Source organism: Anoplophora glabripennis, unplaced genomic scaffold (assembly GCF_000390285.2).
Source record: "Anoplophora glabripennis isolate ALB-LARVAE unplaced genomic scaffold, Agla_2.0 scaffold35, whole genome shotgun sequence".
Lineage (NCBI taxonomy): Eukaryota > Metazoa > Arthropoda > Insecta > Coleoptera > Cerambycidae > Anoplophora > Anoplophora glabripennis.
Window position 1 is genome coordinate 1227282 of NW_019417117.1, and position 25173 is coordinate 1252454.

Consider the following 25173-nt stretch of genomic DNA (forward strand, 5'->3'; position numbering starts at 1 on the left):
CCCTGAAGAATTTGCCAACGATAATACCCTCTTGGTTCAACTCGGTAAAATTAACAGTTTAGGAAATATTTGTGATTGTATGTCACAGCGCACATCGAGCGGCGCCTCCACCATTTTATGTTTTTAATTTTTAATTGGATATAACGACTATGTTAGAACCGTATATATTTTTAACAAAAGAGCCTAGAAAATCTTACTATCTGCTAATGCAATTTTCACTAACAAAATTTGACAAACACACATAACACAAAATAGGAAAACAAAACAAGAATAAGTTTAAGTTAAAAAAATGATTTAAAAGAAAGAAAACTATCAAAATAAATTTTCAATATCAGAACTTTCCTCCACACGCTTCCTAAGTCTACGAATGTTATTTGTTTGTACACAAAAAAGCATTTCTGGGGTATGTCTAATATTATCACAATGGAAATTAATTCTTTTTAGCAATACATTCTTTGTCTGTACTAGGGTTGCGTACACGAAACTTCCCGACGGAAGAAGTCCATCGGGTTAAGGTCTGGAGGACGTGGTGGCCATGAAATTGGGCCTCCTCTCCCAGTCCATTTATTATTAAACACAATGGATATATTACTTCGTACATCAATATTGAAATGGGTGGAGCCCCATCGTGCATGAACCAAACGTTTCTTCGAACATCGTCTAATCGTAGCTGAAAATTATTTTGCAAAAACTTCAAATATCGATGTCCATTCAGACGTTCCTCAAAAACATATGGACCTATTAAAGTATTACCCTTTTTCGTGTACAAACAAATAACATTCGTAGCGTTAGGATGTGTGTGGAGGTGGAAGGTGTCCATATTGAAAATGTATTTTGATAGTTTTCTTTCTTTTAAATTATTTTTTAACTTAAACTTATTCTTGTTTTGTTTTTCTAGTTTTTGTTATGTGTAAAGTGTGTTTGTCAAATTTTGTTAATGAAAATTGCATTAGCAGATAGTAAGATTTTCTAGGCTCTTATTTTAAAAATATGTACGATTGTAACATAGTATTTATGTCCAATTAAAAATTAAAAAAAAATGGTGGAATGGCTCGATGTGCATGTGACATAAAATCACAAATATTTCCTAAACTGTTAATTTTACCGAGTTGAAGCAAGAGGGTATTATCGTTGGCAAATTATTCAGGGAACTTATTTTTAATACAGGCAAATTGCGATCGTGATCTATGCAAAAATTCTGGGTTGTTAATCATTGAGCATAGTCCGTCCCTGGCGTTCTGGGCATAATGAAGTTTCACTTACAACATCAAAAACAAGCTGTGCGCATGTGTTATCGATCAACAAATTTGTATCATGCTGAAGTTAATTGTTTAGAGATTGTAAATAAAAAAACTTTTTAACTTCAACTTTAATGGCCCGTAACTTGTTAACGACGGGACGAAGTACCGGGACACCCCGATATAGAGAAATTTAAAATACTTCGATGTGAAGCGATTTTGTTGGGTTGAGGTTCTGATCGAAAGTCAAATCTATAAAACAAACCGACTACCACAGGACTGTATTGGGTATTTTTATTACATGATCAAATTTTTCTGTTCAATGAAATGATTATTTTTCCACCATCCCGCAATACTGTTTTAGCATGGTGTCAGGCTTATTGATGGTATACTCTTTCCGATATCAATTGAAGAACCAAGAGGTTGACAGTATGTACATTGAAATATTTGAAAAACTTGTTCCCATGTTTATTTAACCATACCCATGTACAGATCTGGTCGAACTATACGTGGAGGTGGTAGAAATGTATACGCCCAGTTGAAGAATGCGAGCGTGGGCAAAAAATACAAACACAGCTGCATTGGACCACTGGGCAATAAATCTCTGCTGTTGTAAATTGGTTGACAAATTGCCCAACAGTGCAGTACAGTAATGCGGAATTTGGTGTGATTCAAGTAATTTTAATTTATTATAGGCACCTTCTATTAATCATTGATATTACAATTACGACAGGGAGAAATAATATTATTACAACATGGCATTTTGGAGACATTTTGAAACGGAACAAGATATAATAAAATCGTTTGAGGATATAAATAATTAAAATATGTTGTTCGCCAAATGAACATATGTATAATAGAAATTGCTCACACAAATGCATTATTTCCTAGTATGAATGCGCAAGTCATAGGAATCAACAAAAGAATGGTAACGCCGACTAAGCGGTTACATGTAATCATTTTCAAAAGCTTTCCAATTTCAACGGAAAAATGCAATAAATTACATATGTTCTACGAAAACCATTTGCTGATGGAATACATTATTGTATTCCTTTCCAATAATTTTTGTCAATTATGCAGTACCTACTAGGAATAGTAAAGTTTAAAAATTAATAATAACTCACTTGTTGTGTCGAATGTTTGTGTCAGTGCTCCTCCTGAAAACAAAATAGAAAGATTGATTACTTCAATGTAGGCAGTAAATTTTTACAAGCAGGCAAAAATATTGCATATTTACAGGAGACAGGCTATTTAACGGATTGTAATCATGGGAGCGAATTTCCGTAACAATACCGAACTATAATTTATACTAAGCGTAATTACAAATTGGTTTTTATATACACAAAAAAAAACGCAATCATTTGTTCCGTTCGTCAGTTCATCTCACACATTAATATACGTATTATATACAGTTCCTTTATAAATGTCCGAGCCAATAAAGAACGCTGCTGACATTTGGGTGACCAAATTTTAGAAAATTTATAATGTTAAATGTATTAAACTTACCAAATTCCATAATTGACATAAACATTATGACATGGGACTTTTAATTACATCTTATATGAATTTGTGACAAGGACTTTGCTTGGTTTTAGGAGAGGCTATGTTCCCTAATGTCTCGGACAATTATGAAGAAACTGTATAAAGACTTTTAAGATACTTTGATGTAAAACGATTTTGTTGGGTTGGGGCTCTTATCGAAAGTCAAATGCATAAAACAATCCGACTCTACAGAAGCTCTACTAGCTATTTTATTAGGATAAAATTTTTATGTTCAATAAGTATACTACTACTGATACATGCGGTCGATAATGAACAATTTCGATAATTTTTTTTCCACCATCCCGCAATAAGATTTTAGCATGGTATCAACACAAGAATAAAGTTGTTATTTATTCTTGTGGTATCAGACTACTATTGCGACCAAAAAATCTACGAGAGAGCTGTCAAATTTGAATTTGTTTGAGGAGGTTTTGTACCTCCTCAAACAAATTCAAATTCTGGCCACAAATAAAATAGTTGTTGCATACTTAAATCTGTGAGTGTATTATGGACTTCTCTGTAGATAAAGCTTGAACTGAAAATATTAAAAAAGTGACAAGTGGCCAGAAAAACGACATTTCTAATATAAGTAAAGAAAAACTACGTCTAGGCCTGGGCAAAAAATCGATATATCGATTCCAATCGATTTTATTTTTGAATCGATTAATCGATTTCCAGAAAAAATCGAATTGGAATATCGAATCGAAATAACGAATCGTAATATCGAATCAGATCGAGATATCGCATCGCATCGAATTGTCGAATCGCATCGAAATGTCGAATCAAACCGGTAGTACAGTTGACGCTACCCAAATGTGAACGCATTTTGGTAGTTATGGAAATTTCATCTGAATTTTATCGTAGTAAATTAGACTTTTTTTAGTGGCGTAACACAGAGAGGGTATTCTTATGGATAAATTCGACATTGTCTTCCGCGTCACTGGAAACCTTCCCGAACTCTTACTGACATTTAAATCAGCAGCCACTTCACTCAAAGACCAATTATCTTCTAATTTAGATATAGCCCTTGCTCTATGCGCTTCAGTTAAATGCTCCGGCATATTCACGTTACATGTTTACATTTAATTACGTTTGCTCTAAATGACATATAGGGTGTCCAGAAACTCTCTGCCAAACGGAAACTACAGGTACTAGAGGTTATTTTATGTCGATTTAACTCAAATTACCTTAATCCGAAAATGCTCCCTAAGCAGTGAGCTACAGCCCTTTGAAGAAGACATCGTGATATGAGTTTTCTTTTAATTATTCAAAGATGCCTTTACTTAAAAATTTCAAACTTTGTATGATCAATAAACGGATACAAACCCGTCATTCGCTGTAATTAATTTTTTTTTACAACCACCACAAGCGTATCGGTAGGGGGAGACAAACGGGTATTTTTATTAAAAATGATTTATTTGTAATATCAAGTTGGCTTTGAAAAATCAACAAAATTTACAAATACTGATAATAAAAGTCGTAAGTATTAAGTTGCTTACATTGTTTTGGAAATTTTAAAATAATTTTATTTCGTGAGGGTATAAAACAACAATTAACATTTAAATACATAAAATAAAATTAAAATAAAAAATAAAAATATAGATAATTAACGACATAAATAAGATAATTAATTTTACAATAGATGCTCTACATGACGACCATCTGTCTCAATACATAAATTCATTCTTTTCTCTAAAGACCGTCTAATTTTTGGAAAAATGCCTGCATTATTTCTAATTTCATTACAAGCGTTTTGAATTCTTTGCCACAGCTGATTACGGGTTTCTATTGTAATAGCATAGACTAATGATTTTAAATAACCCCAAATACAAAAATCACAGGGGTTTAAATCTGGAGATCTTGGGGGCCAATTAACTGGACCACCTCTTCCAATCCATTTGTCGTCATAGTTATTGTCGAGAAACTGACGAACGTCTCTACTAAAATGAGCTGGGCAGCCGTCGTGCATGAACCATAAATTACATGAAACATGATGATAGAAACACGAAAAGTTTAAATTTATTTTTCTCGAAAACGGTTCATGATATCGATTTTAAAGAAGAGGACATTTTTTATGAAAATTATCTTGAATTTTTCAAATTTGATGTCGGATACAAAAAAAAAAGTAAAAAATAAAACATTTTTAATAAAAAATACCCGTTTGTCTCCCCCTACTGATACGCTTGTGGTGGTTGTAACAAAAAAAAAATAATTACAGCGAATGACGGGTTTGTATCCGTTTATTGATCATACAAAGTTTGAAATTTTTAAGTAAAGGCATCTTTGAATAATTAAAAGAAAACTCATATCACGATGTCTTCTTCAAAGGGCTATAGCTCACTTAGGAAGCATTTTCGGATTAAGGTAATTTTAGTTAAATTGATATAAAATAACCTCTAGTACCTGTAGTTTTCGTTTGGCAGAATAGTTTCTGGACACCTTGTATATGTATATTTGACAACTATTGAATTTTACGACTATGATTTGAAGTATAAATTACACGGTACAATATTGCCGTTCACATTTGGGTGGCGCCGACTGTACATCCGAAAATCTGTATATCGATTAGAATCCATAGAAGAAAAATTGAATTGGAATATCAATTCCAACCGAATCTGAACATGTACGTGTAAGTTAAAATTGCTCGATTTTTTATTTAATTTACTGGTATGTCAAGGTTAAATTTATTGAGACAAGATATTTATCTCTGATGTTTCGTTTATTAAATTCATCTTCAGGGAGTACACAATACATTTTCATAACATTCATTAGTTACCAGTATTATGCCTATTGAAAACTTTTTTATACTCTTAATTTTACTGCAATTTATATTTACATTATATTATTTTATGATCATTACATATAATAATATTGAGCATACCTTAGCAAACTTAAGGATGAGAGAAATTGTATCGTGTCTTCACCCAAACGTCTTGAGTCTTGGAGTCAAGACACGATACAGTTTCTCACATAGTAGTCTACCACCTAGATCTACCTACCTTGAGTGTGTTACGAATTTAAGCAAATAAGTATCTCGTATATTTGTTACTTGTACTAGGTATTATACACAACAATTATTACAAACAATTTTTTGTCTAACTCAATTATTTTACTCCCCATGCATATAATTAACAAAAATAAAAAAACATTTACTAAAAAGTGAAACAAAATTAACAATTTTTAATTGATAATCAAGGAATGAAACAAAAATGACATTAAATCCTTGTAAAAATAAATTATTTTGAAGTTGTTCAGTTTTATAGTATCTATGTAAATACGACAGAAGGGTCAGATTCGGTATTAAAATATATTGCCGGTTGCCTAAATATGTGACATCACACTAAAATAGTCTATTTTGCAGTAATAGGAACACTAAAGTTTAAAAATTAATAATAACTCACCTCCTGTATCGATTGTTTGTGACCGTATTCCTCCTGAAAGCAAAAAAGAGAGATTTATTACTTCAATGCAGACAGTTAATTTTTATAAGTAGAAATATAACGAAATATAGTCAGAGGAGAAAATTTCGGTAACAATACAGAACTATAATTCATACTAAACATAATTATAAATTGGTTTTCATATGCACAAAAAAAAATAAATAAAACGTTATCATAATAATAATTAAACACAAGCAAATTAAGATGATGAGGTAGCGGGAGCATCAGGATTTACGTCGTAGTTCGCGGTTTGTTTCGTTCGTCAGTTCATTTTACGCATTAATAAAATATAAAGAAATTTAAAATACCTTGATGTAAAGCGGTTTTGTTAAAATGGGATCGAAAATCAAATACATAAAGCAAGCCAACTCTACAAAAGCTGTACCGGATTTTATGATCTAATTTTTATGTTCAATGAGTGTAATACTCCGAAGCATCTGGTTGATAATCAACAATTTCGATTATTTTTCCACCATCCCGCAATACTATTTTAGCGAGCAAAAAATTCACGATCAAAGTGTCGACAAAATATTCAATCGCAAATAAATTGTTACCATCTCCATCAGAGATTACAGAATTTACCAAAAACACAACGTGCGCAGTAAACTTAAACAATTACAGCAGCAGCCTCATTGAACATCCAGAACTAAAAGCTACGATAACTGACAGCATAATTATCCTAGTACCTCCCATGGTGCCTTCAGCGTTATATTTATTATTTAGACGTCTGATTTTATATTTATTTTAAATTTAATAATTAAATGTAAATGAGAATGGAAACGATGTATTCCAGAAGTATGTATCAACGACACCCGCAAAGTTGATTTTGATAGTTTGATGTTTGATTCTGAGGCGATATATTGAAAAGGCAGAATGGATAATATTCCAGCAGTAGTTGCTGCTACAGCCAATAAAGTCAATGAAAAATTACTGCCCAAAAGATCTAAATTACTTTATGATAAAGAATATAAACGTTTTGAGACTTGGACAAACAGAAATTCAGTGACAGCTGTTAGTGAAACTATATTAATAGGATATTTTCAAGAACTGGTGTGTAATACATTACCTTTTATCACTTTAAAGAAATAGTTATAGCTTGTGATAATTTATTATTTTTATATGTCTTTTAGTCAGAATCATTCAGTTCTAATACATAGTGTACAAAGTTTCAATGTTGAAGACCACATTATTAGTGCGCAGAAAAGTAAATGTAGGAGAAGCAAATATCGAAAGGATATATGCCAAAATAATGTAAGATATTGACAAGAGAGGATATTAGAGAAGCATCAAGTCATACATATCTTTTGAAATTAGGAAATAATTTGCTATATTATTGTATGTGCTTAATAGGTTTTTGCTATTGTAGGTTGTTCTAGTAATAGGTGTTTTTGGAGGATTAAGGAGAGATGATTTGGTAAAGCTCTCGATAGATGGTGTAGATGAAAAGGAGTCGTTGTTGTAGTAAAAATTAACAATACAAAAACTGGAGTACCAAAATCTTTTACTATTGTGTAAGAAAATGAAATGCATGCTCTCCAATTGTATGGATACCTTCGGTGGCATACCGTCCAGGTTGCAAAATATCTCGGCTACGCAGATGCTAAAATATACGTAGGTCATTGTTTACGTCGTACATCGGCAACTCTTCTCATAGACGCAGGTGCAGATATGATAACATTGAAAAGACACGGAAAATGGGAGAGTGATATACTGTAGCTTCAGGATATGTTGAAGATAGCATAACGTCCAAAAACAAAATAGCAGGAGTCGAAAGAACTAGTGATGATAATTTTTCTGAATTGATTGTGAGGGAAAATGAACAACATTTATTCGATGGCAAAGAAAATTTAGGTAGTTTTTCTGGTGTTACTGTTAAAGGTTCCTTCTCAAATTGTACTTTCGTTTTTAAAGACAGTTGTAAATGATTTTTGTTATTAATTTAAAGCAAATTATTGTTATATATCAAATATTAAAGTTAATAAACTTTGTACTTTCATTTGTCTGCTTCATTTATACGAGGCACATTTACTATTCTACCTTTGCAGAAAAGAAGGGTACAGGGTCAAAATGCGGGCGATAATATTTAGGTCAGCTTATTTCCTCCTAGAGCGATATGACATTGTTTTCCTATTCCGTTTCCTAGTAATAAACAAGCTATATAGCATAAGTGAAAGATAAAAAAGTATTTTGTAGCGAAGTGATAAAGAAGACTCACTTTGTCAACTGAATTTAACCAAAATGTCGATTTTTGATAATAGTTTTCGAAAAAAGTTATTTATTTCAATGTTTAGTGATGGTATAGTGTATTTTTGTGTTTTCATTTACAAGTCTCTGAATGACATTATGAAAAATCATGTAAACGAATGAAGAAAGTGTTGATATGGATACAGTCCACTATTTCTCAGCGAATAGGATGCTGCTGAAGGAAGTCGATTATCAGATGAATTATCCCGAGAGACAAGTAAGAAATAAGAAAATGTGTGGAAGACTGATTCAAGATTTAAGAGAATCCTGGTACTAATACTCGAAAATTACCCACCACATTTACAAATGTCATATGAGTGCACAACAAACACAAGCTTCACAACATTTACTTATTTTTTGTAATTCATTTATCATTATTTAATTATTACTGTTTGAGTTTGCTGTTTTTTCGTTTATGTGTTTCGTAATGTGTGCGTTTCGTAAAACCTTGACAACAACGCATACCGTAGTAATCAAGTGTGTATGCACTGCGACTAACGCGAGAGATTGTTCAATGTCACACTGTCCAGCGACGGGGTTATGAGTTATGAAAAAAAAGGTTAAAAAATTCTGTTTCCGACGGAATTTAAGAAAATATACTTATATGTTTCTAGGTGAAATGTAACCTCCCTATAAATGTGACTTCTATTCAAACTTATACCTTGTATAAAAAGTTGTATTTTCGTTTATTCTTTATTTTTTTGAGAGATGATAAATTATATGTTTCTTTCGCGGATAATAAAACGAGATGGTAACATAAATGATTATATTTTAAAGGGTTGATAGGTCTATTTAAGAGCAACATCTTTAAGAGGATCTTTTTTAAGAGGACATCTTCGAGGACGCCTTGTTATTCCTATCAATTCAATTACAAGAACATAAGTGTTCATCGCATAAAAACTTCCCATTTTTGCTCACACAAATGCATTATTTCTGAATACGAATACGCGCATGTCATAGGAATCGTTAATACCAACAACGTCTTCAAATTTGAACGGAAAAACGCCACAACGTTACATACGTTCTACAAAGACGATTTGCTCATTCCGAGGTAAGTGCTTATGAAATAAATGAATGATGGAACACGTTATTGTGTTCCTTTCCAATAATTCCAATCAATTTTGCAGTACCTACTAGGACCACAAAAATTGAAAAATTAACAATAACTCACCTTGTGTGTGGATAGTTTGTGTCACTGCTCCTCCTGAAAGCAAAAAAAAAAAAATTGATTACTTCAACGTAGACAGGAAATTTTTATAAATAGACAAAAATATTGCATTTTTAGAAGAGGTAAGCTATTTAGAGAATTATAATCAAGGAGAGAATTTCGGTAACAATGCAGAACTATAATTCATATTAAGCGTAATTACAAATTGATATTTATATCCACAAAAAAAATTTTTTGATTAAATAAATTAATTATTAATTAATAATAATATTAATAATAAAATTCGTTCGTCAGTTCATCTCACGCATTAGTATATTATACAGGGTGTCCCGGTACTTGGTACAAAATAATCGAGTACAAATAGATGAGGTCAAAATAATATCAGTTCTTCATCTATATTTTTTTCGTACGGGCCTTCGTTAACATGTTACGGCTCCTTAAAAGTGAAAATTAAAAAGCTACTTTCATTTTTCTTTCTTTTAAATTATTATTTTAACTTAAACTTATTCTTGTTTTGTTTTTCTAGTTTGTGTTTTGTATAAAGTGTGTTTGTCAAATTTTGTTAGTGAAAATTGCATTAGCAGATAGTAAAATTTTCTATGCTCTTATTTTAAAAATATGTACGATTGTAACATAGTATTTATGACCAATTAATTTTTTTTTAATGGTGCCGGTCGATGTGCATGTGACCAAAATCACACATATTTCCTAAACTGTTAATTTTTCCGAGTTGAAGCAAGAAGGTATTAGCCTTACCAAATTCTTCAGGAGAAGTTATTTTTAATACAGGCAGATTTCGATCGTCATCTATGCAAAAATTCTGGGTTGTTAACCATTGGGCATAGTCCGTCCCTGGCGTTCTGGGCATAATGAAGTTTCACTTACAACATCAAAATCAAGCTGTGCGCATGTGTTATCGATCACCAAATTTGTATCATGCTGAAGTTAATTGTTTAGAGATTGTAAATAAAAAAACTTTTTAATTTTCACCTGTAATGGCCCGTAACTTGTTAACGACGGGACGAAGTACCGGGACACCCCGATATAGAGAAATTTAAAATACCTCGATGTGAAGCGATTTTCTTGTAGCTGAGGTTCTTATCGAAAGTCAAATCTATAAAACAAACCGACGACCACAGGACTGTACTGGGTATTTTTATTACATGATCAAATTTTTCTGTTCAATGAGATGATTATTATTTTTCCACCATCCCGCAATACTGTTTTAGCATGGTGTCAGGTTTATTGATGGTATACTCTTTCCGATATCAATTGAAGAACCAAGAGGTTGATAGAATGTACCAGGTACTGTCGCTAACGCAGCAACTCGTCACTGAAATATTTGAAAAACTTGTTCCCATATTTATTTAACCATACCCATGTACAGATCTGTTTGAATGTTAAAGGTCTGTCAAAAATGGCTAAAAAAATAGAAAATTTTGCAGGAAAGTGACAATTTCTATTTACTAATTGACTTGTTTTAGCAACTTTTTCCATCATTTTAGGACAGAGTGTATAATCGTTAACACCAACCACGTCTTCAAAAGCTTTCCAATTTGAAACGGAAAAACGCAACAAATTACACATGTTCTACGAAAATAATATACTCAATCCCAGGTAAGTACTTATGAAATAAATGAATAATGGAATACATTATTGTGTTCCTTTCCAATAATATCAATCAATTATGCAGTACTAGGACTACTAAAGTTTACTTACCACGTGTGTAGATTGTTTGTGTCACTGGTCCTCCTGAAAGCAAACAATGAAACATTGATTAATTCAATGTAGACAGTAAATTTCTATAAGTAGGCAAAAATATTGCATATTTAGAAGAGGCAGGCTATTTAACGAATCAGAGGAAAGAATTTTGGTAACGATACAGAACGATAATAATTCATACTAAGCCTAGTTACAAATTGGTTTTTACATACACAAAAAAAAATAAATAAAACGTAATCATAATAATTTGACACTTCAGAAGAAGATTTTAGAACAAGGAAGACTGAGCATAGGATGGACTCCTTCCAGAATATTTGGGCATGTGAATTTCTTTAGATGGTTTTAAATGTGGTGACTCTGAATACAAAATTTCCGAATGTGATACCAACAGATGTTTAAAATGTGGTCAATATGGCCATACCAAAAATGATTGTGTGAACGAAGTCAGTTGTGGAAATTGTTTTACTGTCAATGGTAAACTAAACTTAAAATTAAAAACTGATCATTCCATATTTGATGTATCATGTCCCTATTACTCGTAAGTGTTCGTCCCCCACCAGGTAATATGAAAACGTTAAATTTTTGCCCATACAAACGCATTATTATCGAGTACGAATACTCAAGTCATAGGAATCAACAAAGGAATGGTAACGCCGACTAAGTGGTTATACTCGTATACAGGGTGATTCAGAACTTATCCTAAAAGAAAATCTCGATGTACAGGGGACCCTTACAAATACAATTTTGTAAAGAAAAAATCAAAAAGGGCAGTTCGAAAATGATTTAAAAATACACTTCTGCACGGTACTGGAAACTGGTCCACTGTAAAACCTGACCTCGCACAATGCGATCGGCATGGCAGTGTGATAAAAACGGACAAAAACTTTCGCAAGGAAAGAAATATGTAAATAGAATTTTATAGCACCTATTTTATATCGGCAAATTAAACTGATTTTGCCTTTATTAATTAATAAAATTAATTTGTGTTTTTAAATAATAAAATAATTTGACATACCCGATGTTACAACAATTGTTCAAAATTTTATCCACCGATGTGTAAACACATTTGGGTTTGTTGTACTCAGTTTCTACGAACTAACACAAATGTTGTCTTGTTTCACCATAACACAAATGCTTCACCATAAATTAAAACGATATCCATCAACTCCGAGTACACGCAAACCATTTTTGACACTAACTACTAAAAACCTAGGTATTGCAATCACCACAGATAACAGGTAAATATCGCAACGATTGCAAAATCCGAATTCAGTATTCGGAGTCGCTGAGGCCACGTGGCGAATGACGCTAGAGACTACAGTTGTCCAGCTATGTAGTGGATGAATGTACTATAACTATATTTTTTTTCTCGGAAACTATAAGGATTTTACAAATATTTTTTTACGATATTGATTCCATTTCTCATGCTGCATCTATTCCCAATTTTTTTTGGATAAGTTGTGAATCACCCTGTATAATCGTTAACACCAATAACGTCTTCAAAAACTTTCCAATATGAGCAGAAAAACACAACAAATTACATATGTTCTAGGAAAACGATTTTCACAATCCCAAATAATTGCTTATGAAATAAATGAAAAATAGAATACATTATTGTGTTCCTTTCCAATAATTTCTGTCAATTATGCAGTACTAGGGATACTAAAGTTTAAAAGTTAATAACTCACCCTGTGTGTCAAATACTTGTGTCACTGCTCCTCCTGAAAGCAAAAGAGAAATATTGATCAATTCAATGTAAACCGTAAATTTTTGTAGACAAAAATATTGCATATTTACAAGAGGTAGGCTATTTAACGAATTATAATCAGAGGAGAGAATTTCGGTAACAATACAGAACTATAATTCATACTAAGAGTAATTAAAAATTGGTTTGTATATACATGAAAATTTGACACTTGGGTGGGTAAATCAGACGCCGAGGTAGCGGGGGCATCAGGATTTATTTATTTATATAAAGAAATTTAGAATACCTTGATGTGAAGCGATTTTGTTGAGTTGGGGTTCTCATCGAAAGTCAAATGCATAAGACAAACCGATTCTACAGAAGCTCTACTGGATATGCTCATTATATGATTAAATTTTTATTTTCAATGATTGTAATACCCCGATGCATTTGGCTAATAACCAACAATTTTTTTATAACTTGTTATTTAAGTTTAAGTTAACAAAATTAATTGAAAAAGGTTGAATTAAAAAAATAGAATAAACATTGTACCTGAACATAGATATTCCTTACTTTTTGAAAAATATATTATACAGGGTGGCCAAATGAATACGAAACAGAGCCAATTTCAGGAACTGCGTCAAGATTGTAGAAAAATGCTCAGACCCGTCGATTTTAGAATAAAGGGGGACATTCTTTGCTGGTATTTTTGACTCTGCCACTTTCACCCCCAAGCAAGGGTAAGCATCACCCCAAAATATTTAAATAGCGTTGGGGGTTGAGTAATACTTCTTTTGAAAGTTATTACAATTCTCTTTACAACAGACTTTAAATTTTATAATTCCGCCCAATACTTATTAAGAATTTTGATTTTAATCCCCCTTTAATCTAAAATCGACGGGTCTGAGTGTTTTTCTACAATCTTGACGCAGTTCCTGAAAATGGCTCTGTTTCGTTTTCATTTGGCCACCCTGTATAAGTTTATTAGAAGTACATACACGATTTTAATCATTCAATGTGTATTTCAACGCCAATGCAGCCAGCATAAATTTCTAGTCAAACTTAATTTTCTGCGAGATAGCATGTTTTCCCAGCTCAATCTGATTGTGAGGTAGCACACGCAATTTTAGGTAGGTAGCATCTTTTCCAAGTACAATTTTAGATAGCATGCTTTCCAAGCTAAATTTGAGACAGCATATTTTTGTAGTAACGCGTCGATATGTAATCGTTAACACCAACAACGTCTTTCCAATTTGAACGAAAAAACGCAACAAATTACATATGCTCTACGAAAACGATTTACTCAATCCCAGGAAAGTGCTTATGAAATAAATGATTGATGGAATACGTTATTGTGTTTCTTTCGAATAATTTCAGTCAACTATGCAGTACTAGGAATACTAAAACTTAAAAATTAATAATAACTCACCATTTGTGTTAATTACTTGTGAAATAGATCCTCCTGAAAGCAAAAAAAAGAAAGATTGATTAATTCAATGTAAATAATAAATTTTTACAAGTAGGCAAAAATTTGCATATTTTAACGAATTATAATCAGAAGAGAGAATTTCGGTAACAATACAGAACTAAAATTCATACTAAGCGTAAAAAAAATAAATAAGTAAAACGTAATCATAATAATAATTTGACACTTTGGTGGGTAAATAAGAAGCTCTGATAGCGAGGCTTTCCAGATTTGCGTCGTACTTCCTGGTTTGCTCGTTCGTCAGTTCATTTCACGCATTAATATGTATACAGGATAGCCCATCGAAAACGTACCGCAAGGCATTACAGGGTAGTAATGAACTTTTCGGCAAAATCCAAAAACAAGTCAAATTTGTTTCTGAGGGGGACAACTTTTGGCTCAAAAGGCATACTAAAATCTTCAACCCCCTAAATGGGGGTGCTATCTCCTAAATTTTTTCAAATGGGAACGGGGGTCAAGTGGGAGGTCATTAGAAAGGGCTTTTAATTCTCTATACATCGATTCTTACTTTTTGAAAATCGATTCATTATTTTAGAAAATATGCAGCTTTGAAAATACGAACAATATTTTTGACGAGAAATGCGAAAATCGATTTAATTTTACTTCAAAACTTACGGTATTAGTCAAGTAAATGCTGAAAATGTTGTCCGCCAACTTGCATACAATGATACAGGTTGTCTTCAAACCGTTGTCGAACATTCTGGAGCACTTGCGGTGTTACTTCGCGACATACATTAATGATTCGTCCTCGCAGATCTTCCAAGGTATCAGGTGGAGTGCTGTAAACTTTGCTTTTAATGTGCCCCCAGAGAAAGAAATCTAAAGGATTTAAGTCGGGTGACCGAGGGGGCCACTCAATTGCACCTCTTCGTCCTATCCAGCGTCCTGGAAACGTCTCATTTAGGTAATTGCGCACATTGAGCGAGTAATGTGGAGGAGCTCCGTCTTGCTGGAAAATCAGTTCGTGTTCATTGTAAGCAGGGTCGTCCTCTATGATATTTGTTAGAGCTGGGTCGATGACATTTTGTAGTAAATCCAAGTACATATCGCCTGTCAAATTTCCAGGAAGGAAAAAAGGACCTACAATGGAATTTCCAAAAATACCTGCCCATACATTCAACTTCTGGGGGTGTTGGGAGTGTGTCTCATGGAAAATCCTTGGATTGGTATCAGCCCAGTAACGACAATTATGGCGATTCACTAAACCATTCAAGAAGAACGTACACTCGTCCGAAAAACACACATTAAAGAGGAAATTATCGTTTATCGCTCGTTCAGTCATTATTTCGCAAAATTGCAAACGACGATCAAAATCGTCTTCATTTAGCTCTTGCACTAGCCGAATCTTATAAGGATGGAATTTGTATTTTTTTAATATTCGTTGGACACTTGTACGACTCACTCCTGTCGCAGTAGCCAATTGCATTGTACTCAGCGTACTATCCATTGCCACTTGCCCCAATACCGCTATTTCCGTAGGTTCATTTAGTACCGGATTTTCAACCTGCCTCTTTTTGTTATGAACGGAGCCAGTTTCGCGAAATTTGGCCACCAATTCGCGAACAATTTTTCCAGACGCATGTTTCTCAGGATGCCGTTGGTTGAACAGTTCGGCGACCCGATTTCCGCATTCATTGTTTTTGAAAAAAAGCTCAATAATTTCTACTCTTTCTGGAATTGAGTACACCATAATTAATCAATTTAAAAGACTCGGCAGTATTGGTACTCTTCAACTACAAGTCACAAGACAGTTATCTAGCAACTTCTTGTGGCCTATCTAAATACGAAACAAAAAGCGGACAATTTTTTGCTCACCAAAATCAGGCTAAAGAATTCGCAAATCAGAAAAAAAAAAAGAATTCTTTTGAAGGAATTTACCAAGCTAATACCGTAAGTTTTGAAGTAAAATTAAATCGATTTTCGCATTTCTCGTCAAAAATATTGTTCGTATTTTCAAAGCTGCATATTTTCTAAAATAATGGATCGATTTTCAAAAAGTAAGAATCGATGTATAGAGAATTAAAAGCCCTTTCTAATGACCCCCCACTTGACCCCCATTCCCATTTAAAAAAATTTGGGGGATGGCACCCCCACTTAGGGGGTTGAAGATTTTGCTATGCTTTTTGCGCCAAAAGTTGTCCCCCTCAGAAGCAAACTTTACCTGTTTTTGGATTTTGCCGAAAAGTTCATTACTACCCTGTAATGCATTGCGGTACGTTTTCGATGGGCTATACTGTATATTTATAAAGAAATTTAAAATACCTTGATGTGAAGCGATTTTCTTGGGTTGGGGTTCTTGTCGAAACTCAAATGCATAAAACAAATCGACTCTTACAAAAGCTCTACTGGGTATTTTTATTACATGTTTTAATTTTTTCAAAAAATTCAAAATCTGGCCACAAATAAAGTAGTTATTACATGCTTAAATCTGTCAGTGTACTATGGACTTCCCTGTAGATAACAGAGCTTGAACACAAAATATTAAAAAAAAAATGACCAAGTGACCAAAAAAGTAACTTTTCTAATATAATTAAAGGAAAACTATACTATTAGTAACCTTTATTTCAAAAACATATTCTAACAGAACTGCATTATACATATACAGGATGTCTGCTAAAGAATGGTCCTTTCACAATTAGATTCTATGACGAAAATTAATGGCAGTAGCTTTAATAAAAATTGGTCAACAGATGCTTTACTTTCAAGATACAGGGTGTTTAATTTAAAAAAAAAATTAGCCAAAATCTATATAGCAATTAGTTTTTTTTAAATTTTACATGATGAATAACATCCTGGGCCATATCATCAGGTAGAATCAGGTAGAAGTTGATTAAAAAACCTAGTCGTATGAATTGTTATTACAGAGAACCTTTTGCGAAATAAATGATACGCCACTGACTAAAATAAAAAAAGATGCCTTATATAGACATTATTTAATGTCACACTGTCCAGAGGAGGGCTATGAGAATTATGAAAATAAAACATTAAAAAATTCTGTGTCCCCAACGGAATTTAAGAAAATAAACTGATACAGGCTGTTACAAATTCGCCTGTCACTACAGGGATCTCGGAAACGGTAAGAGGCACGAAGTATAGCTTAAATGGGGGCAAGGTTGCGTAATCAGGGGACCAACATTATGCCTCTAAGAAATCAAGGCTAACATGATCAGTTTTCGAAGTATTTGAAAAAAACCGAAATATTGGAAATCCATTTTTGTTTCATTTCAGCCTTGTGTGATATTGAAAAAAGAAGAACACTTTCTCAAGGCCACTCTTTACCCTCTATCGAATGGCATACTCAATTTTTATATGTAACGTTTCGTCTCTCCAGGACCATCATCAACTTCAATTTTTTAAATACGACCCTAGAAATTTTATTACATTTCTTGCCAGCCTTCATGGCCATTTATCTAAATTTTTTATTTACATTTCTTTATTTATTGAATTATTGTACACTGTAAGTGTCGTTAGACCCTGTGAAATCCATCTAGTTATTTAAACTATTACCACCCAAAAAGAACGTTTTAGTCATAACCCTGCCCCCGGAATAGTCATTTGAAAATAAATAATTGGAATTTTGCAAAAACTATTTGATCGATCGAGCCCATCTCTTGCACATCTCTTAAGGGTATAAAAACTCACATTTTGGGAAAGTTTGGTAAGATTTTATTAATTATTTAAAAAGTTATTAACAATTAAAGAAAAAGCACTTTTTCCTTTTAATTTTGCAATAAATTTTTTGTTTATAAAGCAATTTTAACTTATAAAGTCTCATTTTAAAGATGAGTTTCTCTAGATCAAATTTCTGTTGAACATTTTTTGCTAAGATTAATAGTTTTTTTACAATAACGCGAACGACGAATGGCGAATTTTTTACCTATTTGTTGATAAAAAAAACAATGTCGCTATATTTTTTTCATGACCAATTTGATGAAACGCCTCTTGTATTATCATTCCCAAGATTTTCCAACAATAAAATCACGCCCAGTAATTTTCTCAATAATTTTTCACCTTTATTTCTTGCTCTAAAGTACATTATTCCCGAATACACAATTGATAGGAATCCACAACAAATGGTGGTTAAGTGGTTATATGTAATCGTTGCCACCAACAAAGTCTTCGAAAGCTTTCCAATTTGAAAGGAAAAATGTAAAAAAATACATATGTTCTTCGAAAACGATTTGCTCAATCCTAGGTAAGTGCTTATGAAATAAATGAATGATGGAATACATTATTGTGTTCCTTTCCAATAATTTATGTCAATGATTATGCAGTACTAGGAATGCTAAAGTTTAAAAATTATTAATAACTCACCATATGTGCGGAATGTTTGTACCACTGCTCCAACTGAAAGCAAAAAAGAAAAATTGATTAATTCAATACATACAGTAAATTTTTATTATTACATATTTCCAATAATTTCTGTAAATTATGCAGGATTAGAAATACTTAAAAATTAATAATAACTCACTTCCTGTGTCGATCCTTTGATCCACTAGTCCTCCTAAAAGAAAAAAAAAGAATAATTAATACAATGTAAACAGTAAAATAACTTGCATATTTAGAAAAGGTAGGCTATTTAAGGGATTATATATAATCAGTGGAGAAAATTTCGGTAACAATACAAAACTACAATTCACACTAAACGTAATTACAAGTTAGCTTTTATATTCACAAAAAAAATAAATAAAACATAGTCATAATAATCCAATAAAGATGTCGTTTATAAAAAAATCCAAACAGGATGATTTTTGCGCATTACATGACAAAAAAATCGTTTAGCACTGGACTGGTCTTGTAAACATTTTTGTTTTAATAACTTTAATAAAAGTTGGAGAGGAGTAAATGTTGTACAATTTGGCTGTATAAATTTTTTTTATTATCTCGACTACTTAACTTAAGTTACGGCGCATTTATTTAGACCTAAGTCACGATCTGCATGAAACGCAACAAATTACATATGTTCTACGAAAACAATTTGTTCAACCCCAGGTAAGTGCTTATGAAATAAATAAAAGATGGAATAAATTATTGTGTTTAAAGGAACACATATTATATGTCAATTATGCAGTACTAGGAATACTAAAGATTAAAAATTAATAAAACTCACCATATGTGTCGAACGTTTGTGTCAATGCTCCTCCTGAAAACAAAAAACAACGATTGATTAATTCAATGAGTGTAATACTTCTATGCATGAGGCAGATAATGAACAATTTTGATTATTTTTCCACCATCTGGCAATACTATTTTAGCATGGTGTCAGACTTACTGATGGTAACATTGCGACCAAAAAATCCACGATGAAACTGTCGACGAAATAAACGTTAACCTGCAACGACCAAATTTATCCGCAGATAATGTGAAACACAACTACACGCTCCTAACCAATAATTGCAACTGCAACTGTTAATGATAACAGGCCCACAAACAGAAATCGAAAAGTCCTTTTTCCCAGACTAGGTAACTTTTATGCTTTTGGGGTCGCTAATCACGATCCTGGTGTCCCTATGACCCCATCACTCTAGATCAAGGTCAAATGAAGGTCAAACATATTAATTTGAATGATACAATTTTTTTTACCCCTCGGCCTGTTGGTCGAACCGACCTCTGAAGGTCATTTGCAGGTCATCTAGAGGTCAAATCCTTCTTTTGATCTCTCGGCTAAGCAGGGAAATGTCGTATATATTACCTCCATCAAAGTTCAGTGGAATTAGTCCCTCCCTCATGGAAAAAATACGTAATTAACAGTTGAGTGTGATTTCGTGAAATGATAGGTTCATAGCCCAAAATGGAAAATCAGTTGAGTGTTCATAAGTTATTTAAAAAAATTGAAAATAAAATTTTAATTTCAACACCATGTATCTCAGAAACGAAGCATTTCCGGACAAAGGTTTATATAAACTTTTTTCTTCGTATCTCAAAGTTGACATTTTTGCGAAAATTATGATTAAAATAATTTTATAAATTCAACGAAAGCGCATAATTTATTGAAGAAAATGATAANATATTATATGTCAATTATGCAGTACTAGGAATACTAAAGATTAAAAATTAATAAAACTCACCATATGTGTCGAACGTTTGTGTCAATGCTCCTCCTGAAAACAAAAAACAACGATTGATTAATTCAATATAGACAGTAAATTTTTATAAATAGACAAATATATTGCATATTTAGAAGAGGTAGGCTATTTAACGGATTATAATCAGAGAAGAGAATTTCGGTAACGATATAGAAGTATAATTCATATTAAGCGAATACTAATTACTAATTGTTTTTATATATACAAATGAAATACAAATAAATAAAACGTAATCATAATAATTTGACACTTCGGTTAGTAAATAAGACGCTTAGGTAGCAGGGGCATCAAGATTTATGTAATAGTTCCTGGTTTCGTTCGTTCGTCAGTTCATCTCACACATTAATGTATTAAACATAAAGAAATTTAAAATAACTTGATGTGAAGCGATTTTTTTGGGTTGGAGTTCTTATCAAACAAACCGACTCTACAGAAACTTTACTGGATATTTTTATTATTTTATTATTTTATTATATGATCTAATTTTTAGGTTCAATGAGTGTAATACTTCTATGCATGAGGCAGATAATGAACAATTTTGATTATTTTTCCACCATCTGGCAATACTATTTTAGCATGGTGTCAGACTTACTGATGGTAACATTGCGACCAAAAAATCCACGATGAAACTGTCGACGAAATAAACGTTAACCTGCAACGACCAAATTTATCCGCAGATAATGTGAAACACAACTACACGCTCCTAACCAATAATTGCAACTGCAACTGTTAATGATAACAGGCCCACAAACAGAAATCGAAAAGTCCTTTTTCCCAGACTAGGTAACTTTTATGCTTTTGGGGTCGCTAATCACGATCCTGGTGTCCCTATGACCCCATCACTCTAGATCAAGGTCAAATGAAGGTCAAACATATTAATTTGAATGATACAATTTTTTTTACCCCTCGGCCTGTTGGTCGAACCGACCTCTGAAGGTCATTTGCAGGTCATCTAGAGGTCAAATCCTTCTTTTGATCTCTCGGCTAAGCAGGGAAATGTCGTATATATTACCTCCATCAAAGTTCAGTGGAATTAGTCCCTCCCTCATGGAAAAAATACGTAATTAACAGTTGAGTGTGATTTCGTGAAATGATAGGTTCATAGCCCAAAATGGAAAATCAGTTGAGTGTTCATAAGTTATTTAAAAAAATTGAAAATAAAATTTTAATTTCAACACCATGTATCTCAGAAACGAAGCATTTCCGGACAAAGGTTTATATAAACTTTTTTCTTCGTATCTCAAAGTTGACATTTTTGCGAAAATTATGATTAAAATAATTTTATAAATTCAACGAAAGCGCATAATTTATTGAAGAAAATGATAAAACTATTCTGTGTTGTCCTCCTAGTGTTACACATTTTTCAATATTTTTTCTAAATTACGTAAAGTGAATTGTATCCTCATTTATGTCGCCTATTACTTCTGATATTTTCTTCTTTAAAAGGTTTAAATTATCTTGTAAATCATGGACATAAACTTCAAGTATCCTAATAAAAAGAAATCAAGAAGGGTTATTGTGTTCCATTCCAATAATTTCTGTCAATTATGAAGTAGGTACTAGAAATATTATAGTTTATAAATTAATAACTCACCTCTTGTGGTGATTGTTTGTGACACTGGTTGTCCTGAAAGCAAAAAAAAGATTGATTAATTCAATATAAAGAGTAAATTTTTAAAAGCAAGCAAAAATATTGCATAATTAGAAGAGGTGGGCTCTTTAACGAATTATAATCAGAGCAAAGAATTTCGGTAACAATACAGAACAATAATTCATACTAAGCATAATTACAAACTGGTTTTTATATACACAAATAAAAATTAAATAAATCGTAATCACAACAATAATTTGGCACTTCGTTGAGTAAATAAGACGCTGAGGTAGCGGGGGCATCATCTCACACATTAATATTGTAACGAATTTGCTTTATTTAAAACTAATTTTTACAAACTTTACACTACACACACAACTTATAACCCTGACAATTCACAATGACAAGTAACAACTTAACCTTAAAAATTTCACATAGTTTTCTTTGTTTCTCGAATTCCCCCGCCCCCACCAATACCTACCAATTTACTTTTTTCTGTATTTATTAAAAAATTTAAAATTAATAAAATGAATCCTTACACCAAAAGAAACAATCAAGGGTTACTTTACTATAGTTTTATCTAACCAAAAATCGTACTGAAAAAAACTAGACAAATCCAAAAAACATATCACTATACAGGGTGTTCGTTAAAGAATAGACCAAACTTTACCACTAGATTCTACGACGAAAATCAATGGGGAAAAGTCATATACAACGTTGATTTCGGTAACTTCGAACTAATTTCGTGAAATTTCGTATCCCGTTTTTTTTGGGAATTCGAATTTATTGACGATTTCGTTGTATCTTCTAGAGGGCGCCACAAGCGACCATTAGGGCGCATTTAAACTGCTTACACTTTTTTGTGCCACCGTGTATTTCACTTTGGGCTAAATTTTTTTCCACCAACTTTTCTTCTTAAAAAAGGTGCTAATGCTTGCTAATATGTCTAAAGCCAACCGTTTTCGACAAAAAGGCATTTAAATTTGTAAATGCATAAAAAAATTAGTTTAAAAATTATTTTATGTTATGTACTGTGTATTACCAAGTCCCATTTTTTTAACTACTCAGTAAATTCGGTCAATAATTTCAAGAGAGTTAAAAGAGTTTAAAAATAATTTAAATTATGTCTAGTGATTTTTATCATAAACACAGTTGGCATTATATCTTTAAATCGAAATGTAACCAGAATTTACTAAAAAATTGGAGCTGATCCTAATCTTATAATTTCTTCATGAATTTATTATTATCAATAAATTGACAATTTTGTGTATTACACAAAATTAATTCAAGACCAAAAAATGTATCAATTTCGTTGACTGTAAACAGGTCATTATACAGGGTGTAAGAAGTTTGACTGCATTAATTCAGCATGCGATAGAGTAATCATAAATGAACAGAAAAGTTATATATTACAGGGGCGTAAGATTAAGAGTTTTCAAAATACAGCGAGTATTAACATATGGGGAGTTTCATCACAATGTGACAACAGCGCTTAACCTGCTGATGCATACCACGTGTACACGCGGCAGACCTGTTCTACGAAAAAAATTTACCTATGTATATATAAAATGTAAATGTATATACAACTATTATTGTGAAATATTTAGTAAATTTCCAGTTTTTAAATTAACAAAATAAAATGTATCGATTTTGTAGTACGACAATAGTGTTGTGCTCGAATTTTAGTAATTATGAATCTCTTAAAACAGGAACTTAACTTTTAATCAAATTACCTATTTGAAAAATATGTAATTAAAGTATCCCAAGATTCACGTCGTCCAAAGTCCAAATAATCTTACGTATTAAAAATAACACCTTCGAATCCAATACCTCGTTTAGTTTGTTTTTCGAATTTCCCATAGGTTTGACCAATTTTCACTAAGTTGTTTTGTTTCCCAATGTTCATCCGTTACAATTGCTTTTCTTCGAGACGTCGTAAATCCTTGTAATACAGTCTCCATGAGTCTTTTGAAAGTGGTCGGAGCATTGTAGAGGCCAAACGGCATGACACTGAAGTACCACAAACCTGTTTCAGTAGAGAAGGTCGTCTTTTCTTTATCCTTGGATCAACTTCTACTTGCCAATAACCATTTTTGAGGTCTATCATAGAAAACAATTTTGCATTTGCCAGGGTGTCTACAGTGTGTCATCGATTCTGGGTAGACTTCATGTTAAGCGTAATTATAAATTTGTTTTTTATACACAAAAAAAATAAATGAAACATAATAATTTGGTACTTCGCTGAGTAAATAAGACGCTGAGGCAGCGGGGGCATCAGAATTTACGTCGTAGTTTGTCGTTTGTTTCGTTTGTGAGTTCATCTCACACATTAACATTGTACCGAATTTGCTTTATTTAAAACAAATTTTTACAAACTTTACACACACAGCTTATAACTTTGACAATTCACAATGACAAATAATATGTAATTTAACCTCAAACACTTCAAAAAGACCCCTGCGCGTCAGCGTGTCCGTTTATATAGTTTTCCTTGTTTTTCAAATTTTCCATGGGTTTCTAAGAACAGTATAGAATAATATTTAAGCTTCTAAGAATATAATAGAAAAAACAGAACATATTCTAGAAATATCATGAAACAAATAAGTAAACAAACGTATATGCGGAGCAAACTAAGCTTAATTTCGCTACACTGCCCTCCACCTACTCCACTATGGATTTCTCTCAGCACTTCATTTACTCAATTCCTTGGAAGAATGACCTGTTTGCATACTTCTTTACCGTCTGGACTTTCCACCTCCCTCTTAAGTAACCCATTTTTTAAGATAAGGGAGTCCCATATTGCCTAGTAATCTTTTAACGTCGATGATTGATCCATGTTCTTTACAACTAATAGTCGATTTTAGAGTGTCATCATTCCGTTGGTCTTTAGTAAGTTGTTTCCGTTACAATTGCTGTTCTTCCCAAATTCTTTTGTCTCAGCTCGGTTGCAATGTGCACATCTTTCGGGACAC

At 32.5% G+C, this 25173-nt stretch overlaps 1 protein-coding gene across 4 annotated transcripts in view; it reads right to left on the reverse strand.

The window, feature by feature from the left end:
* Positions 1-25173, reverse strand: part of LOC108912459 — a 122793-nt gene that overhangs the window by 78612 nt on the left and 19008 nt on the right. For 3 of the 4 annotated variants that reach the window (XM_023455941.1, XM_023455940.1, XM_023455943.1), the window contains exons 4-13: positions 22205-22237; positions 20593-20625; positions 18996-19028; positions 18839-18871; positions 14468-14500; positions 13043-13075; positions 11352-11384; positions 9636-9668; positions 6182-6214; positions 2363-2395 (exon numbers count right to left, since the gene is read on the reverse strand). In XM_023455941.1, coding sequence (XP_023311709.1) covers positions 2363-2395; positions 6182-6214; positions 9636-9668; positions 11352-11384; positions 13043-13075; positions 14468-14500; positions 18839-18871; positions 18996-19028; positions 20593-20625; positions 22205-22237 — 330 coding nt within the window. Of the gene's footprint in view, positions 1-2362; positions 2396-6181; positions 6215-9635; positions 9669-11351; positions 11385-13042; positions 13076-14467; positions 14501-18838; positions 18872-18995; positions 19029-19634; positions 19668-20592; positions 20626-22204; positions 22238-25173 lie in introns of all 4 variants that reach the window. The other variant, XM_023455942.1, reaches the window with a different exon arrangement.